The sequence below is a fragment of the Epinephelus moara genome, chromosome 7 (genome assembly GCF_006386435.1).
Source record: "Epinephelus moara isolate mb chromosome 7, YSFRI_EMoa_1.0, whole genome shotgun sequence".
Lineage (NCBI taxonomy): Eukaryota > Metazoa > Chordata > Actinopteri > Perciformes > Serranidae > Epinephelus > Epinephelus moara.
This window is the reverse complement of record NC_065512.1, coordinates 34,891,155-34,913,946: the sequence shown is the minus strand read 5'-3', so window position 1 is coordinate 34,913,946 and position 22,792 is coordinate 34,891,155. Positions and strand designations below refer to the sequence as shown.

At 39.6% G+C, this 22,792-nt stretch overlaps 1 protein-coding gene across 3 annotated transcripts in view; it reads right to left on the bottom strand.

The window, feature by feature from the left end:
* Positions 1-1,927: 1,927 nt before the first annotated feature.
* Positions 1,928-22,792, bottom strand: part of pms1 (PMS1 homolog 1, mismatch repair system component) — a 40,483-nt gene continuing 19,618 nt past the window's right edge. For all 3 annotated transcript variants that reach the window (XM_050049578.1, XM_050049576.1, XM_050049577.1), the window contains exons 5-13: positions 21,148-21,311; positions 14,460-14,576; positions 12,193-12,315; positions 11,930-12,076; positions 10,501-11,339; positions 4,458-4,925; positions 4,123-4,253; positions 2,371-2,531; positions 1,928-2,294 (exon numbers count right to left, since the gene is read on the bottom strand). In XM_050049578.1, coding sequence (XP_049905535.1) covers positions 2,094-2,294; positions 2,371-2,531; positions 4,123-4,253; positions 4,458-4,925; positions 10,501-11,339; positions 11,930-12,076; positions 12,193-12,315; positions 14,460-14,576; positions 21,148-21,311 — 2,351 coding nt within the window. In that variant the 3' untranslated portion in view covers positions 1,928-2,093. The remainder of the gene's footprint in view (positions 2,295-2,370; positions 2,532-4,122; positions 4,254-4,457; positions 4,926-10,500; positions 11,340-11,929; positions 12,077-12,192; positions 12,316-14,459; positions 14,577-21,147; positions 21,312-22,792) is intronic.

The following is a 22,792-nucleotide window of genomic DNA, read 5'->3' as shown; positions in this document are numbered from 1 at the left end:
CCATCAGTTGCCTCATTTAGACATTTACCACATTTACAATGAATATTCATGTATCTCATGTGCTTCAGATCTCAGTGTGAAAACCTCAATTAACCCGCTACGCAACAGCTTTATGGCATTTTCGTGTTTCTTTCCTCTACAGCGAATTTCTTTCCTCCGAATGGGGATAGGGCCTTGGCAATGACACAAGGCCATTCTGGTCTATGTGTATCACATGATACTAATGTTTCAACGGTCAGGCAGTGAAGAACTGGATTGTAAATTAGTAATACGAGGAACATGTTTCATGTAATATTAGACTTTTTTGGGATTTTTATCAGAAAATTTGACAATAGTCGAAAATTTGGCCTGTCCAGGCCTGGAAAACAGTTTCTCTAATTTCATAACTTTTCCAGGAATTTCATGACCATGAGAACCCTGTACTACTAACTAACTAACCAGCTATTCCTGGTGCTGCGCAAACATTTTTCACCTGTCAGTGTCTCTATTTTGTTGCACATCCTGGCTCATCTTTATTGAGTGGCTGCATCTAGGTTAAAATATGAATTCTTTGTTGCAGGGAATCTGCTGACAAATGTCATTGGATTTACTGTAGTTTCACCAGAGCATTGTCTTTTCTTTAAACATGCAAATCCCCACTGCTTCTAGGGTTTGCTTTACCAGTTCTTGGAAAAAAGGTCAAAAAAATCTATGGAAAGAATTAGCTATTTCCACACCATGACACATTCATACTGTGAGTAAGACACACTTAAAGGTCTAGTACAGTATGTAAGATATAATGACTTTAAACGGTGAGGTTGCAGAACTGAATCTTCTTTCATATTCCAAGCATGAAAGAGAACTATAGAGGCTGGCACGAAAATGCTCAAAAAACTCAAATGGCCCTATCTGGAGCCAGTTTTTGATTTGTCTGTTCTGGCTTACTGTAGAACAGCACGGCGGACTCCGTGGGAGAGGACCCGCTCCATATAAAGATATAAACAGCCCTTTCTAAGGTAAGGTATTCCAGTCAGGTGATTATGAAAAAATTAATGGACCTAGCTACCATGATGTTACCAATTGGTTTGTGGACTCCTGTTTTGAAGCCTAAGTGTTTTTTTGGACACAGAAGTGACCATATTTGGGCAAGAGGCTTGAACTGTGGAGGAGCGAAGGGTGGATCTGACGAAAAAGCCAAGGGCACTATCTGCAGACAGCCTGTCACTCAAAGCAGTGTGCCGTTAAATGCGCAGAACTTTGAGCCTTAATTAAATGTAAACAGGTGAGTCATAATAATTCACCCCCCGCACAGTTGTCATGACCGTGGGAATTTGCCATAGGGACCAAAACAGTTTTTGTGTAACAGGCTGTAAACATGTTTATTTCTGCTTTAAAGTTGGGTGTTTTAACATGGAGATTGACTGACTTCTGGAACCCGCCTCAAGTGGCCATTCAAGGAACTGCGTTTTTTGGCACTTTAGTGTTGCTTCATTTTTCAGGCCTGGAGGTTGCCGCTTGTCGATTATACACTAATGAAAACATAGTAGTGAATATAATACACCATTTCTGCCAATAGATGCCCCTAAATTGTACACACTGGCACTTTAATTTTCGTCCTCAACCATTACAGAAATTTACAACGTATTAAGTTAATTGCTTAAGCAGCCAGACAACAGTAGATGCTAAGGGAACATTTCCTGTTCACACTCGTCATCAAGACTTTCTGAGCCAGTCGAAGGATTCTAACTTACGTCCTTCCACAGCAACTAGCCGCCCCCCCCCCCCCTATTTTGAAGTTATGTGAAAAACAGACATCACACATACAGTCGTCAGTAATTATGTATTAAATTAAATGTTATGTAATATATTGTGATGTGAATGATCAAAATGAAAATGAGCAATTTGAGGTTCACAAGAAACATGCTTCATCAAAGCACAAATGTGGAAAAATACTTTTATTTTTATGTTCTGCTTGTAACAAAGTTGGACATCATTTGAGCTGAATGAAAACAAATGAGTTAATTTACTTTGGGAATAATCAGCTGCATTAAAATGACACAGCTGCTCCATTAATAATTTATTGCTGTGATTATTTTTATTGAGGCGTCTACTTCTCACAGCTCTAAAGGCTTCAGCAGAGCTTTAGCTTCCTGGTCTGTAGTAGGGATGTCAGATAGGTGTTGGAGAAATGGTCGTCCATGGATGCAGGTCCGGTTGCTCTCAGCGAGCTGCTTATCCATCCGTAGAAGGGTTTCCTCCACATCTTCCCTGGATAACTTTGTAGGTAACTGACGGGCAAGTCGTACTGCTTCACCCTGTGGGGCAAAGTCGCAATTTAGATATTTAATAAAACACAAAAAAACTGCAGTAATGCCATTGTTAATCTCTCACTTGTAGGTAGTTTGTGACTTTAAGTGGCCGGCACTCTTGCACAGTCCTGGCCTTTCTGTGAAGAACTGCAGTCAGGATCTCCCTAAGGTCCTCCACACCGAGGAAAGGCACGCAGTCTGCCATTGCTGTCACTTCCAGATGTCTCTCGGCTGACGTGAGGCCTTGCCAAAACAAGCAGAAAACAAGGATTAATATACTCCAGACGCTACTACTATCTCCAGGAAAGAATAATAAATAAATATTGTGGTTTACGGCCGGACTGATGACCAAGTCAAACAAGCAAAGGGCCAAATGGAGTGTTAAATGACTAATAGAAGCCCCAGCAGACTGGAAGGAAGTTGTCTTGTAGGGTGGAAGAATGATAGCTTCTCATTTCATGAGGAAATACTGCAAATCATGCACAATTCATATTTCTGATACACGACTTTGGATTCAAAATCAACTCACAGAGGTACAAAAAAACCTGGAGGTGCAGAGGCAGTTATATTTCTTAAATATTTCTGTGCAGGTTGTGTTGCAATAAATTTGTTGTTTAAAATATATGTAGAGAGCAATAACTGACAGTAACAAACTTCCTTAAAAGTTTTTGCAAAATAAACATGACACGCAAACCAATCCTAGGAAAAGGATAAGGTATGCAGCAGAGATTGTGCAATGAAACCATCTTATATATGCCGCTACCTTCAGTCCCATGCACACCCACCGAGGCTGGCAGTGCCAAATGAAAATTCCTTGAATTTCTTAAAGGGCAACCATTCTCATCACCTGCACGCTGGGGTACAAACCCCACTGTGAGACCACTCTGTCAGGCAGAGAGCCAATGTCAACTGAGGTGAACCATTCCAGCAACCAAAACAACCAACACTCACAGGACACTGTATACCGCTCTGCAAGCCAGCTGAGAAATATTGTCACAATAATGATGATGAAGCTGACAAAAACAAGTTTAATTGGAGTTATTCTGATTTATTTTACATTATAATTTACACAACCTTTACTTTTTCCCTAATTTATTAGAGTATATACATGATTAAACTACAATAATGTATACTGTAATTATCAGAGCAACCTGTCAGTCTAGATGCATCAATTATCTTTTCTTATCAGTTACTTTAATATCTTGTACCAGCTGCATTAAACAAACTAGTTGTTCAACATTACCAGATTATTTGTTAATATGGCTCATTTCTTAGTGTGTTAATTGTAAACGTGTGCTTATTTCAGAGATAACTTGTCACAAAACTTTACTCCTTGTACATGTGTGCAAATAAAGAAGGTCATGTACATACTGTATGACTATGTTGTTATAATGTGTCAAAGTTGTTATTACACGTGTCATGATCAATTATAAAAGACCATGCTTTAATTACGAAAAAACAAAACATGTTAAGGTTATATCACATTCACTATTTCATCATTCATTGTTGTTCATGATGGACTAATTTGTTGAGGGAATGGGAATACTGAGTCGTACCACAACTAATCCGATAAACAGAAACTCTGTCAGAAATAATTGCCTGTAATCCAGTTACTTGGGACTGTACGTTTGACATTTCTAGGTGACTGGTGAACTATGACATTCAATGAGGGCAAATGGCTCTAACATTTGTTGAATAAAACTGGATGATCCATGAGACCTTTAAACAGCTAACCTCAAAGAAAGAGAAGCTTGTAATCAGGTTCAGAGGAACACAATTGGCAAATTAATGTTCAATCATATAAGACTGCCTCATACAGTCTGAATTTTTATACCTGGAGTGAGTTGGATTTTAAACCCATTAGCCACAAGCCTGGGATCAGAGAAGAGGGCCCCTCCATTTAGCTCAGGGCTTCGTTTCTCCATGTTGCACAAAGCTTCAGTATATTCAGCTCCCCCTAGATTTCTATTAAAAAGAGAAACACGGACATGTTTAACATACAACAACAGTGATTATATCATACATTAGAAAAGCTTTAACAGAAACCAAGGATTAGGATTTATTTGTCTTAAAAACTGTCTCAAACATACTGTATATGTATGTAAAGAAATAGGATGAGTGTGCTGTCAGGATTGGCATTATGCTGTTAAGAAGTGAGTGATACGTTACCCATCTGTTAACTGTATAGGGTTCTGCAGACTCACTGCTGGAAGTATATTATTCTCTAGGAGTCTCTTAAACAGCAAGGCCTCCTCCACTCGAAATGGGTTTAACAACATGAGCCTCTGACCACATAAAATGACCCAGGCGCTCAGAGAGGCCAGCCGGTTTACAAGACGGAGGCCCCGTGGCACTGTGCTGCTCTGGGATGAAAGGCGCTGAAGCTGCAGCCGAAGGGCAGCTACACTGCAGGGGAGGGGCTGCGAGGGCTTAGGTGCAGGGCTCCTTGTCTTCTTTTGGGGCTGTGCAGAGAAGAGCTGGTCCAGCAGCTGCTGGTTGGATAGTGGGGCCTTGCGTTTCTGGCCCTGTGCATGTCCCCTTGGGGTGCTAACGCTCGTCTCTCTGGGGCCTTCAGCAGAGGCCAACTTGGTCCTTTGGTCGTGGTGTTCCAGGTGTTTTCTTGCCTTCTCCTCATACCTGCAGAGTTCAACCAAGTCTTTTAGAGCCACAACAGTAGCAAAAACCCTCTTAGAAATTTATTCATACATGCACTGACTTGGAGATTTGTAGAACAAAAACATGCTCAAGCACCTAGGTTAAAAACCTGGCACTTGGCACTCCACCAAAGTCAAATTTTAAATTCAATTTACTCATCATGAGGATCAGGGCTGGCTATCGCCACTGCCTCCCTATATCGATTCGATTTCGATTCACAAGGTTCTGATTCGATTTCTGATTCAATTCATTGATTGATGCAATATCTATTCAATCGGGATATTTCCATTACAATACCAATTCTCAGAGAATAATGTTGTAGATTGTACAAGGAATGATTTTAAAAAAGAATAAATTCAGAGCAGGGTCAGAATTGAAATTTTTTAAATTTAACAAAATGTATAGAGCAGCAACAGTAACATTACAACAGCAAAGTCACTACATAACTCAGTAAGATCTCACTGGCAACATACAGTAAATCATTTTCCTGACATTAAAATAGGGTACTGAGTGAAATTTAGAAAGAATGAAGAACACAGACAGTCAGTCAGTATTAGTCCTCCTGTCCTCTGTCTTCCTCCCTCTGCTGCTGATGGAATCACCGCCTGCAGGTAACATTACCGCTGGTAAATTTGGCAAACTAAGCTACACAGTTAGACATTAACAGCTGTTGTTGTTTGAGTTTGTTTGTAACAATTTGCTATTAGCTGAGCTAATGTGCTTAGCTTGTGTAAAACATAACACAAGCAGCTGTGGATGAGAGAGTGCAGACAGAGCAGATTCAAATATCGCTTTCTACATGTTTACATGTTTATGCTTGTTGAGCAAATTTATTGATAAAAATATTGCCTTTTCACTCGCGAATGATTTATTACACTTCAAGTAACAAATGTAGTTAGTGTCATCTTCACTCAACCATCCCCACAGCGGCTTGTCAGCTCTGCTGTCTTTGTGTGAGTATGTGGAGAATCAGCCATAATGCACAAACAGCAGGAGGCAGTGCTGCAGCACATTAAAGTAAATTATACCAAAACATTAAAAAGTACAGATAAAAGAACTGATAATGTCTGATCCTATTAATATGACAGTCTTTGATAATTTAAGTCGGGCCCATTTAATGCCGGTGAGATTAAAGGGATTAAAGTGTAGTGCATCTGTGGAAAAAGGCGGATTGTAAAAGATCGATCTGAGATTTTATGAATCAATATTGGATCATTCAAATGAAGATTGATTTGAATCAGATGAATCAAGGATTTTAACCCAGCCCTAATGAGGAGTACTGCTCATTCTGTGTAAACAGTGGTAAAATGTATTCTGTTGCTCTGAAGGGAGCTCTCCAAAGTCTGAGAGAAAATCCTAATACTCTCATCAGGGTTATCCTGATAGGGCTTGACACTTACATTTTTTGACAACAAGACAAGGTCAAAACCTTGTATATGGTATCAGTAAGTTAAATTATGACCAAAAAGTTACAGGGATAGTCAGTGGTAGTATCTATAATAACTGTGGACAATTGTTTTTTCTGTTATTTCCCTATTTCAGTCACATGCCATCACACCATGGACAGGCAATGGTTTGTGTTACTTTGTTAAACAGACCTAGGTTGCATCCCATGACAATTATGAACAGTAGCCAGCAGTTGGGAAACAAGATTCGGGAACTTTACTTGAATCTTGAGGAGCTGCAGTGTTTATTCATGGACAAGCTGAAACCTACGATGTGCATCTACTACCACTTGACAACGTAACTGCTCATTTCTCCTGAGCTCTTACTGCCAACACCTATCGGCTTTGGGCGCATCCACCGTCACTCTCTCAATCTCCCTCTGTCATTCGACCACATACTGTTATTCTGACACATACGCATCAAACTGTGTCAACACCCTACAAACCCAGGATTAAAACACCACATTTGAAACACATATACAGGAAAATATAAATTTACAAAGAAAAATCAGTGGCACCGAAGGTGCAATATTTTTGAGCTCCACCTAAATTTCTCAGTAGAGATTCAACAATTGATCGGCCATGACCTGCGACCAGCCGATCAGTCCCATTCTGTGCCACTCAAATAAACGTGAGCTTCGCGATTGTTTACATCGGGCACACAGCGGCACAGACACACAGTGCTGCCAATTTGCCGACTTTCTCGATAGATTTAGCGACAGCTTAGCGACTTTATTTCTAAAAAAAAAAGGACTAGTGACTAATTTAGCAACTTACTCAAACTATCAGGATAAAATGCTATATATTATGCTACTATATTATGATTCATTCCCATGTATGCTGCTCAGAGTAACCGCAGTGACCAGCTCTTTTGCCAACAGTTCCAGTTCTCCCCCTCTCTTCTTGCATCTTGCACACAGTGTTGGGTGGGCAGGGAGATGCCGCTCACTGCAGGAGTGGAAGTTAATATAATAAAATATACACATCTTTACATTTTTGTAAATAGACACTGATTCATTAATAGTTTTGTATAAAGAAATAGATATGTAAATAAATACACAGTTTAAGACAGATTTGACTCTATAATAGGCCTATGTGCACAGTATAGACTAATATTTTCTTTGATTCTTCTCTGATATGAAAATAATTCAATTGAGCATATATAGATCTGTTGCACCTGTTTTGTTGTGAGAAAGTGAAACATGTTAGATAAAGAGGAATACACTGAAATTTTATTAGTACAAATAAGCTTTGCCCAGTAACCTGGAGCCCTTTTCTATTTTGAGTTTGAGTGAGAACAGGTCCTGTAACTTGGTGCAGTTTTTAAAAAAAATGTTATAATAGTCCCTGTTTTATTACAAACATACAATTAATTTTCCATGAAATAAAAGTTGATAAATGTTTGTGTTTGCTGTCGCTTATAGTTCTTACAAGAAAGAAAATTGCAATCGGTGCATCTCTATTTATCCATCTATTTAAATGAAGCTTTATGGGTCGAGCTTTGTGGATAGAGCAGCAAAGGCTTTTGGCAGAAATAACAACCACGTATGGATTGAGAAAGTGGATCAGATGATTGATAGATCTGTACTGATACCAATATTAGTATCAGAAATGCCTCTGATACTGCCTAAAATATGTGATTGGGTAACGGCTGGTACACAAGTCTATGCACCAATACTGCTAAACTTTACAGTAGCCTACACAGAAGATTTCGCTGTGCGGCCACTGACAGCTACTGTTTGAGAGGCAAAGACGAAATGATTTGCAGTAAAAAGTGTAACGTTAGCCATTAGCAAAATGTCAAACTAGATAATAAAATAAAGTTCTATGGCATACTTGTCCATGTTTTACAAAGGTTTTTAACCTGAGCCATGCCATACAATAACAGTAATGATTTCACACCCATACAGGGATAGTAATATACAGCTGTTCTTTTTTTGTTTTCAACGCAATGGTATCGGACTGGTACTCAGTGCTGGCTGATACACAAATTCAGGAATCAGAATCAGGAGGAAAAAATGATATCGGAACATCTCTAATATTTAATGGAGGAGGCAATGGCGTTACCAGCGGAAACACTGTTGTGCCTATTCATTTCGAAAGAGCAACAGCCAATAGGGTGACTCAAACTTCACTGGCCAGTGGTGCAACTTCATCATTCCTTTATTAACTTTCAGGGACTCAGTGGAAGATTTTTCGGTTCTGTAGGGCTGCCCCTTGCTTTGCTGTGGTCCAGCCAAAAAGCCGGTGTTTTGGGGGCTTGACACATACAGTACTAGGAACTACAAGTCAGGATATCTCTGTCTCTGTTGCTTCAGTTTTGACCAATCTTCATTTAACCTGTCTCTTGTCAGTCCCCCAACTTTATGGAAGGATTATCACTTAAATGTCTACGTTATGCATGGTATTTGTGTCAACAGCATTTAAATGACTACATTTCAAAATGTAGTTAACACCTGCTTCACACACAAATTATGCTGTAGAAACAGCAGTAACATGTAACCTCTGCATCTAAGTCCACCTAACATCTACATGCCTTCATCACTAAATGAGTGATACACTGCTGCTTAGCTGCCATCTCTTGTCGTCTACCTAGAACAAATTACAGTATGTTCTAAAATAAGACTTTAGATATGAAGTACTACCTTGTTCTCAGTGCACATGTAAACAACATGTTGAAAATTTGATAAATCTATAGGGTACTTTCCTCAGCAAAACAGTTTGCCAACTCATGTTTCCATAGATCTTCACATGTTAAGCATTAGGGCTCACACTTCAGCACCCCATTATTCAAAGAACCTGTTTCTTGAACTTGTTCTAGTGTAATTCCTAGAAGTGGTATGCCACTTAACAGTGGAGGTGAAAGGAGCCAAGTCCTTGCCACATCCTATTTCATGTTTAAGACAGCAGTACAGCAAGGCGGGATTCTAAACAGATGTCTTTTTCCATACACTCTTCCATACCTTACATAAGGCCCCAACTACTGCTGATACACATTTTCCAACTTTGCAATTACTTTAAATTGGTATGCAGTAATTTAACATAATTGGGTTGAAGTGCCTTCAGCACAGTGTACTGGTGTTATTCCATAATGCTACTTGCTGAGTAGCTCAGTGGCTAGAGATCAGTAGGTAGCACAGTTTGTACTTTTTGCTGACGTGTCCATCCATCTGGACCATTATAAATAGTGACAAGATTCACCTCTTCTCCTATTTCATAATTGATTTTAACACGATCAGTTAACCAAACTTAGGAGTTGCCAGTGGTTTGTGCACTGTGCTGTGCTCTCTGACCTGCTAATAGCACCATTTTCAATTTCTTTTTGTGTACTGAGATCTCAAACTTGAGTGAGAAGCAAATGCACATCTTTAGCCTGGAGAATGGTACACTATTCTACCAAAAATGCACATATCTCTGATCACCATATGTTTATATTTTGTTTGTTTTTCAACTAACTCCATCCCTGTCTTACCTTCATTAATGTAAATCCTTTGACCCAGAAGGAGCAAGGGTCAAACACAAACACTCATTACCTCCATCTGTTCTGTGCCAAATCTGTTCTTGACTAGCCAACTATGTGTCACTCTTCATACCACTTGTGAAGAAAGTGTAGGTGAGATTTTAAAGGACAAGAGACTGGAACCTGAACCTGGAAACAGTACGTTTAGATATTAAATTCATGTTGTGGTATTGGAATTGGAAATCAGGAAATATCAGAGACTGTGTATAAAGGGAAGAGTGAGTTCATATATCAGTCAGTGTCTCTATGAATCAATGTTTAGGGACTATTGTAGGTATGGGAAATAAAGACAATTTCAGTTGATTTGATATTCCCTTAAAGTTCAATAAAGTCTGCCACGTGGTCGATGGTATACTCTGGCAATAGAGGACATTTCACCATGAGTGACACCTGCTGCACTGCGGAAAATGTCATCTACCTCAGCCCCTATTAGACATAGTTGTCTGGAAATTAGAAACACAGCTCCTATCAACAAAATTTCCAGACTAGGCTTTACACATGCAAACGACAGGTCAGACTTTCCCCCCTCTCTCTGCCTTGCAAATAAGAAATGGAAACAACTGCTTGGAAAGGTGAAGGTCTGGAAACTCACTTCTTACGGTCTTCCTCCCTCAGATTTTTCCACCTCTCATGAACGGTGATGCTGATATCCTGCAGGCTGGCTGTAGGCTTCTCCCTGAGGATCTCTGTTCTGGCCTCCTTCTCGAACAGGGCGGCAGGAGACAGTGGTGCCCTCATGGCACGGTTGCTGATCAGGTCGTAGGCTGTCAGAGCAGCCCGCTTCTCTGTTATAGCATTGAACATCTTTTTGTTAGAGCTGTCTGGACACTTGATCTCATCTGAGTCGGAATTATTGTTCTTTGAGGGCTGGTGGATTTTGACGGGCAGTAAGGGTTCTCGTGATACAGGGTCGGTCAAAGCCGTCCCCCTGCTCCAGTCTTCAGCTGATATGTGGTCTTTGCTCGCATCTGCACCTGATGCAGCATTGTCCTCAAGTCTCTCAGAGGACTTGCTTGCTGAACCTGTGTCTGCTGTCGGGGTGCAGCTTTGAGACATTTTGTCGTCACAGAGAGAAAAGTTAGACTCAAGTCCAGCTGGGATTTGGTTGATGATCCAGTCCTCTGCTACAGACGATGAAGAGCTGCCATTTGAGGTCTGGCAGTCCAGTGAAGCAGCAGTGCTTACTGCTGTTGACAGAGCTGTTTCACTGTGTTCAGGTACATCTCCAAGGATGTTACCGTGGTGGTTGGTGAGACTGTCATCCATGTCTTTACTTTGTTCATTGTATGATTGTGAAGCATCAGTCTGCGAAGGACTAGATAGTGATGGGGACGTCTCATGACTGAGGTGCTTCTCAGCTGGTGGGTCACCACTGGGCCGATGGCCATAGACAGAAACCAGAAATATCTCTACTGCCATCAGCACAGCCTCCTAAATTTCAGACAGATCATAAATGGTAAAAAAAACAACAACCAAGGATGCACCGATTTATCTACCAATATTCGCTCTGTTGACTGGTATTAGCCTATCCACAGACAAGATGACATTCACCGCTGGAAGTGGCTGATGTTTTTCTGCTGTGTCAATTTTACGCAGGATAAAAAGCAGGGCTCGATACTAACAGCGTCCCATCATCTTGTGGACAACAGAAAACATGTTTGGGACAAACAGAGATCTTACTCTCAAACTTAAATAAATATTGTTGTTTGAATGAGAAATTTGTTATTTTTACAGCAGTATAGAATAGATACTAGAGAGGGAACTGTGATAAATAAAAAGAAACAAACTCAAAAAAATAAATTAAAAAAACCATCAGTTTTGGCTATCGGCTGAATTTTAAACATTGGAATCGGCCCAGAAATTCACAATCGGTGCATCCCTAATATTGATGGTACACAGAATTTAATTACCAATCACACCTAGCAGATGAGGGGTTTTGGGTTTATTCCTCTAACGGCTGGACCATGACTAAAATTACATCTGACCAAATTCTATCCAAATATAATAAGTATCATAGCTACCTTGTTATGAAGAAGAACCTGGGTCTTGTCTGGTGTCAGATTGATGTCGACTGAGGATGGTGGGACCATAATTTTAAGCATGAGGGTGGGGTAGCGGTTTCTGGCCTGGTCATCTGGATACTGAGCGGTGTAGTGTTGACGCACCAACTGATGATCCATCACAGGTGTCCATGTAAACATGAAATATAAGAATTGCATCAGATACCAAAAAAATTATTAAAAGTATGAATTGTGTTGTGCTGAGTTATCCAGAACGACTCTACCTTCATTATATCTTTTTGGTGGACAGGCCGGTTGTTGACAAATATAAATGTTTTGTCAGGGTTAGATGAGCTTGTAGAAGAGTAATCTGCTCCAGGCTTTGGAAAAAAGCCATCTAAAACAATCTGAATAAAATAAAAATAATAATAATATTAATGATCCAACAGATAACCACAAAATAGGTGTCATACATAAACATGCCAGACAAAAAATACAGTGAGGAAAATATCACACTACTTAACAAATAACAGTGTACCTACTAGTTCTGAAAACTTGAAATTACATGAGCTTTATCATCATTACATTTTCAATTAGGACGGCACAGATGATCCATTCCGCTGACAGCACAACTGCACAGCTTGTAATGATGCCATTAATTCTGGTTGTGTGCAAGGAAACAGGCACTCAGCATCTGTCTTAGCATACCGCACATACACTGTCCTGGCATAATGAGGACGAGTAGTAAAGCTACATTCCCTTAGAGGTTCACTACGTTCATCTCATCAACTTCTTTACATATTCAATGTATATAAATACCAAACTTCTTTTCACACAAATTTGGATTGATGGAGAAAGACAGGCAGTGAGATGCCTGAGTTTGTTTTATCAACATGCAGGCTCCACTGTGAACTTGTCCATAGCATGTCGTACATGATCACCTTTCACCCAGACTCATGCCAGAGGCAGTTCTCATGAGCTAAAATTGATGACTCAACATAAAGCTGAACAATTGCACAACTCCATTATGAATGTAAGCTAGTAAGAAATTATGGAAAGCTATTAATGTGCTACAGATTGCAAGCAGCATAACTATGCTTTTTTTTCCACATAGCCTCGGGCTCATTATTAGCAGCAACGCACGCCAATGAAGTTAATAAATGAACTGCTGTTTCAGGTCGGGGCACATATGCTTCTCTCTATTTCTGCTCATTAGGGTCACTTTATGAGAGCACGAATGGCACCTCTGGCCCCAGAGGGCCGCGGCTATGCGTAGTCATGCTGCCAAAAACGAGTGTCACATTTTGTTCTGCAGAGGAACAGCTCTTACAACTCTCCTGGAGCGAGGCCCCGATGAAATTGTCAACCTGGTTCCCTTGATCACTAAGCTTTGGTGTTGGGGACAAAGAGGAGAAAAGTTCTCTTTCATTGCTACAGGGAGTAAGAGGAAAAGGTGAAAGGTCGTTCTCATAACTGGGCACCAAAGTGCAGCAGCAAAATAACAACAACAAAGACGGAAAATGAGAGAGAAACAGGGTGAAAAGGGCTGCTCCATATCTGTCAGACTGGATTACTTGGGAGCCTCGCAGCAGGTACGAGCCACATGACACCTATCGTGACCAAGCAGAAAGTCACCGCTCGACAATAATTCGATTACAATCAGCACAGCAAAGCTTAGCTAACAAAAATCACTCACTCTTCATCAGGAAAGAACTCAAGAAAAGGGCAAGGGAATAGCTGGCCTGCCACCAACTGACCACATTTGCTGGCTTCAGCCCAGGCCTTCAGGATGAGGTTATTAGCTCACGGTCAAGTATAACGTGCATGCTCTCATTTGGTCTGCAAAAAGCATCCATCTTAACTAGGCCTTAGACCAATTAGGCCATTCTAAAGTAAGCAAAACAAATAAGACGTTGAATCATCATTTATTTCCAATGGAAATCAACTCGTTTCAAACTTGTTTTTAATTTTTTTTTTTTAAGATTATTAGTACTTATGTCACACAATGTCAAAGAACATTTCTGAAACACGTAAAATGACATTATTTCAACCACATCACCATATTTTTCATTGAATTTGACTAAAACTAAATGACACGTCAATTTAGGATGGACTTGTTGACAATGACATTTTCTAATAAAGTGTGTGTCTTGTGAGGATGAACTTCCATAATGACCCCACAATGAAGGGCAAAGGGGCATGGGAGTCACAGTATGAGAGCAAAGAGTGCAAGTTGTGGACACAAGGTGGGAGGGGTAGCATGCGGCTCTGTGCCAGCTCAGCCGTGCTATGTGCCTGTGACACTCATCCATCGGAGTGCAATGCACTCCATCTCGTCTCTTCACATTTATGGCATCCTTTGTTACACTGTTCAAGGGTGACTTTGTCTAGCTGAGCAATGGTCCATGTGACAATCAAAAAGACTTAACTGTATCAAACTGACTTATCAACCGTGTTTTTTTAACTAGTGCACATGCATGGAGTTCTGCCAGCAATGTTATGAAAAACAAAAGAAAACTCTCCCCTCTCTGCATATTTCCCCTTAACTAACCTCTGGTTGCTCTTGGTGATGGTGGCAAGGGAGCAGGTTGGCAACGGCGCCGGCCCCCAGTGTAGCGACGAGGGCACTTCTGTGATCGGCCACCTTGGCCTTCTGCCAAACCACCACCTGCAACAATATGACACCAGTCAACTTCCATAAGTCCACATCAGGCAAATCACACTGCATAAACACCTGTCAAGATAGTAACTGGGCCATGAAGCAGCCAACATATCTGGAATTCAAACATTTTATTTCTGTCAAGAGATTCGATAAGACATGGACAAAATCAAGCATGTTCATATCAGTCTACATCAAAATTTAGGACAGGGAACATGAGGAATATGAAAGAGTTGTCGTTGCAAAAGTAAAAGAATGAATGGGTTTTTGAATTAACATTCAAAAATAAACCATATTACTCCAAATTAACAAGAACTGTTTGAAAATGACACACGCGACAAATACTCATAGATACATTGCTGTGAAAACAGCCGGGTCGACACATTCAACATTAAATCTTAGGGACTCTGTAATTATATCACTGATTCAAAACATTTAGTTTATTATTCTATTAAGGGGGAAGAGACACAAAATGTCAACAGATGTATGTATATTTAAAGGTCATGATAATTTTCCTAAAAATTGACTTAGATCATTTTGAAATTATATGAGATCAGAAAATAATTCAGGTAGAAAATATGTTGACACCAACGAGTGTGCTTGTAGTTTGTGTCCACCAGTGAATATATCTCCCGGGTGTTGATTTCTAAAAGCATGCGCTCTGTTGCAGGGCATGTCTCGGCTATTAAATACGCAATTTGGCACATGTAAACGGATCACTCCTGTAAACAGTTCTTGAAGAAGCTGTGAAACACGACACAGGCCGAATAGCAGAGTTGGAGATAAAGGATAGGGGTAACTGAGTGCTGATTGTACGAAATGGGTTCACTACCTTCCTCTGACCACCGCGAAACTGATTTCTAAGAGTTATATGATGGTCATGTGGTCCCTCTGTGACCTGCACCACCTATACACTTCTGTGTACAAACTGGCTGCAGCCTGAAACAGAATCTGGTTTTAAGTCTGCAGCTGTGTTCAGCAACTTACTCAGGCATCATAATCAGCCAAATCAGTTCACAGTCAGCCATACTTGTGTTTGGAACACCTGACAGTGACGCTTAGCTGTGGTGGTAAAATGTATACAGGATAGAAATATTTAATTGCTAAGTAACTCCATTGCTGATTAATCTAATGTTACATAATGGAACAACCCAAAATAACTGGCTTTTTTTTTTTTTTTTACTTGTGCACATCAACAGTCTGCAAGCCTGTGCAACCCAGGGGACAGGTGATAAAAAGTAACCAAACACAACTGTCTAAAAAGATGCTAAAAACCAAACTTACAGAAATTATTTTGTTATTAATGCAAAAACATGTAACCTCAACATAACTTGTATGATAATTAAAACTGATGTTTAAGTCAATAATAAATGATGTCAATAAAATTGGACATTGTGGAATATGATGCATTGCTTCGGTATGTCTGTCCAATATCACAATAGAGAAAACAGTATGGCACCCACTTCCTGATTACAAACTCTCATATTACAGCTACATAGTGCACTAAAACATGTTTCTGACATCATTTTTGGCAAGAAATAGGCAACAGTAACAGGGATGGGTACCAAAACCTGGTATTGAACAGGCCCCAGGGACAGATTATTAAAGATCGTAGTATTAATAAGCTCCAACGTTATTGGTTCTTTTATCGGTACTTTTTGATGTTTGATCATACTGTAGCCTCTCCCCTGCTCTCTATGTAAGGGCGGACCTCTACATGAACGCGCGCACACACACACATATACAACATAGGGTGAAGTCAGCGAACAGCAGAACTGAGAGGCCGCGATAGAGAAGAAGGCAAGATAACTTGAAAATTACTCCACTTTGTGAGCATTATTTACATTACTGTAAGTAATGTAAGTGCAATAAAACTTTTGCTCATAAACAGCCAATACTTTATTAATACAAGTGTTCAACAAGCAAAAAGAGCTGATAGGCCATGGTGGACATGGTATAGTGAAGATTAATCAAGTTGACGTTGACTACGCTCTTTACTGTAAGTGCAATAAATCATTCGTGATTAAAAAGGCAATACTTTATCAATAACCTGCTCAACAAGCATAAACATGTAGAAAGCGATATATTAGTCTGTTGTCTCTCATTCACCTGCCACTACCGTCACGGTTTCACATAAGCACAATGCACTGGCTCAGCTAATAGCAAAGTGTTACAAACAAGCTAAAACAAAAGCTTACACTAAATAACTGCTTAGCTTAGTCTTCAGTTATCTTAAAATTTGGCTAATTCTTGTAAACTTAGCTGCTGGCTGTGATAAAGCAGCCCCTCCTTCATCTACCAGCGCTACCTGCAGGCAGTGAATCACAGCAGAGAGAGGAGGACAAAGTGCAGGGAGAAGACCTGATACTGATTGATGACAATTAAACTTCACTCNGCTCCAAGTGGTTGGGGGGTTCGGTGCCTTGCTCAGGGGCACCTCGACAGTGCCCAGGAGGTGAACTGGCACCTCTCCAGCCACCAGTCCACGCTCCATATTTTGGTCCGGACGGGACTTGACCCTCCGGTTCCCAACCCAAGTCCCTATGGACTGAGCTACTGCTGCCCCGGAAACATTGTAAACATTACTGTTGGTACTCTAGAAGCAACGTAATTATATCTACAATAACCAATTGTAATCCTTCTCTGAACGTATTCTTTTTTAAATTAACACATTTTCTAAAAAGCAACTATTAAGTAATGAAAAAGAACCGATACGAGTATCAATAAAATACTGAACTGTGGGCGGTACAGATTAGAGTGACAGGTGGCATTTTCAACTGTGATTGTGCCACCAAACGTGGGTGTTTTAGGATGATCTTTTCCTAACCATAACCAGGTGATTTATGTGCCTAACATGGGCCAACATTTCTAGTATTTCCTTTTGAATGGTGGCGGACATCCAGTTATCTGTTTGCTGAAGCCACTCTTCGTCAACTTCATCATTAGCTGTTATCAAACTCCATCCCAATTGATATGCCCCCGCAGTGTCTAAAAAGCAGCTCAAAAACTGTCCTGACAAATTTCTGTTCTTTCTCAGCCTGTCTGCACTATTGATTAGCTCCCGCTACAACAAATAGAGTGCTCCAGGGATGACACTTTTCTGTAGGCCAACATAGATGTTAGCAATGTCCTGGTTCCCTTTTCAAAAAGCCTATGGAATTTTTTACATTGGATTTTAGATTACTGCAGAAAATAAGCTCGGTGGCAAACAAATGTTTATGATACTCACACGTTTTGTTCAACAAGATAACCTTCATAAATGAACACTACTTTTATGATGTCTGAAATGTAAATGCAATCACTATAAGTAAAAAGCAAACAATAGGCAATAATTAAACTACACCATTGTCGCATGACTTAACGTCACCACCACAGTGAGGCTATAAAGCCATGTAGCCACATAGAACAAACATTAAAGTCTCTGTGTTAACCATAGACCTTATTTCAGGTGTCTAACCAAAAACCCATTCGAAAAAACCCGTTGACTTTGAGATGAGGGGACCAGGAGTGCTAAAATGCTAACTTATTTCCAGGTTTTAGGGACTCATTCCTGGGGCACTCTTTATCTACTGCTAGCTGCCCCATGAGCTGAGCCCGACCCTTGCACTTTGACCTGATGTGATGAGGTTGTAACGTCAGTTCGGAGGAATTAATTAGATCTGCACATTTTCAGCATCTTTTTTTCATATATTTTCTGACAGGTACCTTATCATACGCTGTTCAAACTTTAAAACAAATGTTCAGGTAGCCCAAGAGATAGTCAACTATTTACAAACTGTGTTGTTCCATCCCTTGTCAATAGGGGTGCTACAGGACCCACCTTCCTGCACCCATGAGTAGTTTTAATAAAATCAGACAGAACCTTAGTTTATATTTGATCAATCTCGAAACCTGTCAGCTATCGGTCTAACAATGATAGGCCTCAGGGGCAATGGCTAATATTTCAGGCTAGTCCAGTGTATTCATTGGATATCCAAGCCAATACTTCCTCCTCTGTGCGCCGGTCATTTCGGTTAATCTCTACAAACAATTATCAGCAAATGAATGCACTTAAAAATATATATATTTTTCAAAAATCAGCCTATGGGTTCCAAGATAGCATTTCTGCCAGTGCATTCTGCCTGTCCACACGGACTGTTTTACTTGCCCTGCAGGTTTCTGACAGTGGTTTCAATGTCTTTCTTGTTTGGTTAATTGCTTCCATTTAAGCATTATCTGACATTTTGTGTTTGCAGTACTTTCCATAAATATATATATATATATATATTTATGTATATACAAATACAAAACCACCACTTCATATTCAAATTTCTATGCAAACATTTTTTGATGAAACTAAGTTTTACCTCAGCAGGTCTCACTGATTTGTCATTACCCTAGAGGATATTAACATAGTTAAACCCTAAGTGTCCTTAATAAATATTAGTGCAGCAATGACAATTTGGTAAATTTTGATAATCAATTAATCATTTGTCACCAAAAAAACATTTTATATCACAGTTATTTGAACATGTCCTTGTTTTGTAATAAGCACTGGCAAAAGCTATTTGAAGATGTCAGGCTGAGCTCTAGGAAATTGCGATGTGAATTTTGCACAATTTTCTGACACTGTATTACCTGATGATGAAAGAAAAGATTGCAGATTGGATTAATCAGTAATTAAAATAAGTGTTAGTTGGAGCCATAATAAATACATGTACTAAGGGTTGTAATTTTTTGTTTTGAAAGGGAATTAAGAGTCCACCGACTTATAACTGCTTAATAGCTTAATAGCTGCAGGTACATTCTGTTGTATGCATGTAATTTCCAGAATTTTTCTTTCTAATAAATGACTTTTATCGAGCCAGCACAGACTTATTAACCAGCACACACACACCTCTTTCTATCAGGTTAGTCAACCTATCCTTGCTTGGCTCAATTAAAGGTTTAGTCTGTGTGTTTCTCAAGTGCCTCTGCAAACCAAATTAATATTTTCCATCACACGTAACGATGTCATAGCTCACTGACTTACATTGGCACTGCCAACAAAACAACAGGAGGCTGGAGACATTTACTGTCTTCAAGAAGGTGTTTGACTCATAATTTAACTGATAAGCTCCTGATTTTTTTTTTTTGTGCGTGTGTGTGTAACGTAACTGGCTTTTACACATTGGACACAAAATCTTTAGACAGGCACAAACACCAAGCTCAACTGTCAAAGGGAGCTGTGCACACCTTACAGCTGTGAGGTACGAGATATTCCAAATTATCAAATGAGTGAAATGTACACAGGGAAAGCCCTTTATTATCTAGGCTTTTTGTATTTGTTTCCCTCCTCTCATTTGTCTTGCTGTTATTACTGTTGGTATGTTTTTTTCACTTATTTAATTATTGTCAATGAATACAAACTGTCCTTTGGTTACAAATAATTATTAAACTGAGTTATATGTTAAATAAGCCGATCAATACAAATATATTCTGATCAAATAAATTTCACTAAGTCTCAATTTTCCCTCCGCAGCACTAACCACTATCATCGCATATAATTTTTATTTCATGGACAGTTAATAGTTCCTCCTGGCACTTTATTATTGATGTTGTGTTTTATTGATGTTGTGCATTATTTTGCTGGAAACAACATTTTTTAGAAACTGCTTTATAAATATCATGTATTATTAGTATTGTGTGAAAATGTTAAGGAACAGTGGACTTCATGGAATCAATTCAATTTTTACTCTCTGAGATCCGACTGACATTTCTGTATGTATGCGTTATCACATGTAGTATGTGATCTTACACAAGCTCTCAGTGATTTACATGTTGTCAATGTTCTTGGTTAAGTTTGCCACATATAACAATATACTGTCAAATAAAAAACTGATGGCGATCCTGAGCCAGTGATGTCAGAATAGTCATATGAAGACTAATGAGGACACCTAGTGGTTGCTGTGTGTGGAGGACTACACACTGGGTTACTTTTCAGGACAGACTTCAATCCCATTAAAACCTCAACGTGTTCTTTTTCCCATTGCCTTAGTATCGTACACTTTACTGCAGACTTTATAGGTGACTATTAAAAGCTTGTAATTTCATCTTGCCAACTTATTTATCATCTTGAATTATGTCTGAAGCAACATAGCCCACAGACACTTCTCTCACCACTCCTGAAGCATAATCTACTACTGCTGTCCATATCTATGCTAAGATCATAAGCACAGCTAACAACGTAGCTATTGAAGGGGCAATGACACAGCAGTGTACTCAGTCACTTTTTAAAATATACCAAACTACAAACCTTTTACAACATTTAAGACCACAAGAGATAAGTGTTTGATTGCATATCACTTTAAAGGATTCGTTTTAGCTCATTTGTGAGTGGCTGCTGGAAAATTAAATAGATTCTATAATAAATTTAACTTTACCTCCATTTAAATTCTCATCAGTCACCACTGTTGACTGTACATAATATATAATATAATTGCATGCTGCTGATGCACAGCTGCCAGTTACATCTGGCATTACCTTCAGATTAGTCACCAGGGAAAGCTGTCAGGAAAGTTTTTCTTACTAACATAAATCTGAACAGAGAGGAGTTACTGACCTTATTGTGAACGAGTGTGACTCTCAAGTCAGGTTTAATAATGGCATAGGCCATCAGCAGGTCCTGCACCTTCTTCAATTCCTCCTTGCACTTCTTGGTGGAGGAATAGTACTGCCGTCTCACTGGAAGATTCTTGAAAAGCTTCAGTACGCTCACTGTTGTACCTGTAAAACACAAAGAACAGAGGTGTGCAACAACTTAACACATAAAATGGACTTTTCCTGTAACAAGGCTAAAGGACTCAGGTAGACTAAATCTGACTGGACACTGGACACAGTCTGTGTTATTCTGAAACTTGTCACAATAAACACCAATTTTACCTCCATTATTTCACGCAACTCCTTTAAGAGTTGTGCGCCAGCAAATAGTTTGTATGTTTCACTTATGATTAATCATATTGCAATTAATTTGACAGATATTGCAATTGTGAGCATGGTCATTTTTGCACTTCATTTTCACTGAAAAAAGTATAAAAATGATAACGATGTTATTTTTGCTGAGGTCCGTACCAAACAAGCATGTTCCCTTACATCTGGCATATGATATGTAGGTTGGGGCATCTCTGTAGCACCACAATGTATTGTTTATGTATGTTGTGACATATTTTACCTTCATCAAAGAAAACTGTAGCTCCTGCGATTTGGATATAACATTTGGACACACTGCAATTTCAGTTATATTTGCATCCCTACTTTTGGGCTAAAAAAACAATTTTTCACACACATGACGGACGCATTGCCTCTCTTTTTTCCTAATGACAACAATTTCAAATACATCAATCATAGAATATCTTTCTACTGTTTTTCCCCCAAGATATTAATAGACAAAGAATAAGACCCATCCTGCAAGCAGTGTGGAGCCACTTTGCACTATGATTAAAATGTTGACTGGATGTCCCTTAGCACTGGGAGAAGACTGATACAGGTGGAAAAAAAAATGCCAAATGGATGGACGTGCAGAAGGACAAAGACAACAAACACCAGGCAACACCACTCAAAGTTGTCAATTTCCAAAGGCAAGGAGATAAGGCCCCTAGGGCAAGAGGGAGTGCCAAGAAAGCAGCCTCTATTTTGCATCAGGCCTCTGCTTGAGGGATGCAAGTGAACCTGAAGAAAAAAACTTGTCTTTCCAGAAGAGGTGGCAGTAACCTCAATCTGACCAGACTTTGTTCTCTTATCAAGAAAGACAAAAAACAATTTTAGAAAAAGAAGTCACAGTGCCCTGGGAAGAAAAGCTAGCCATCTCTCTCCAACTGAAGAAAGCAGAGTATCAGGATTTGATTGATGAGGCTCTTGTCAAAGGATGTCACGCAACCTTATTCCCTACTGAAGCTGGCTGCCACGGTTCCCAGCAACGTCAGTGCTCTACTTCTTACAAAAGGTCAACTTGGAACCCAAATAACTTAAGAGAGCCACTACAGAGATAGCCATGGTGGTTGAGACCAGCTCAAGATGGTTGTAGTTGATGAGAACCTGCAGGTGGAACCCTTCTGCAGGCAAAGACTAATTTACTGCCCCACTCAGCAACAATGTACAAGGCATGCTGAGGAGTGAAACGGTTGTGTCTCTGAGATACATGCTGAAGATGCAGAAGTGTAACAACATGAATGCTCTGACCACCCTTAAACAAAAGAATACTGCCAAGA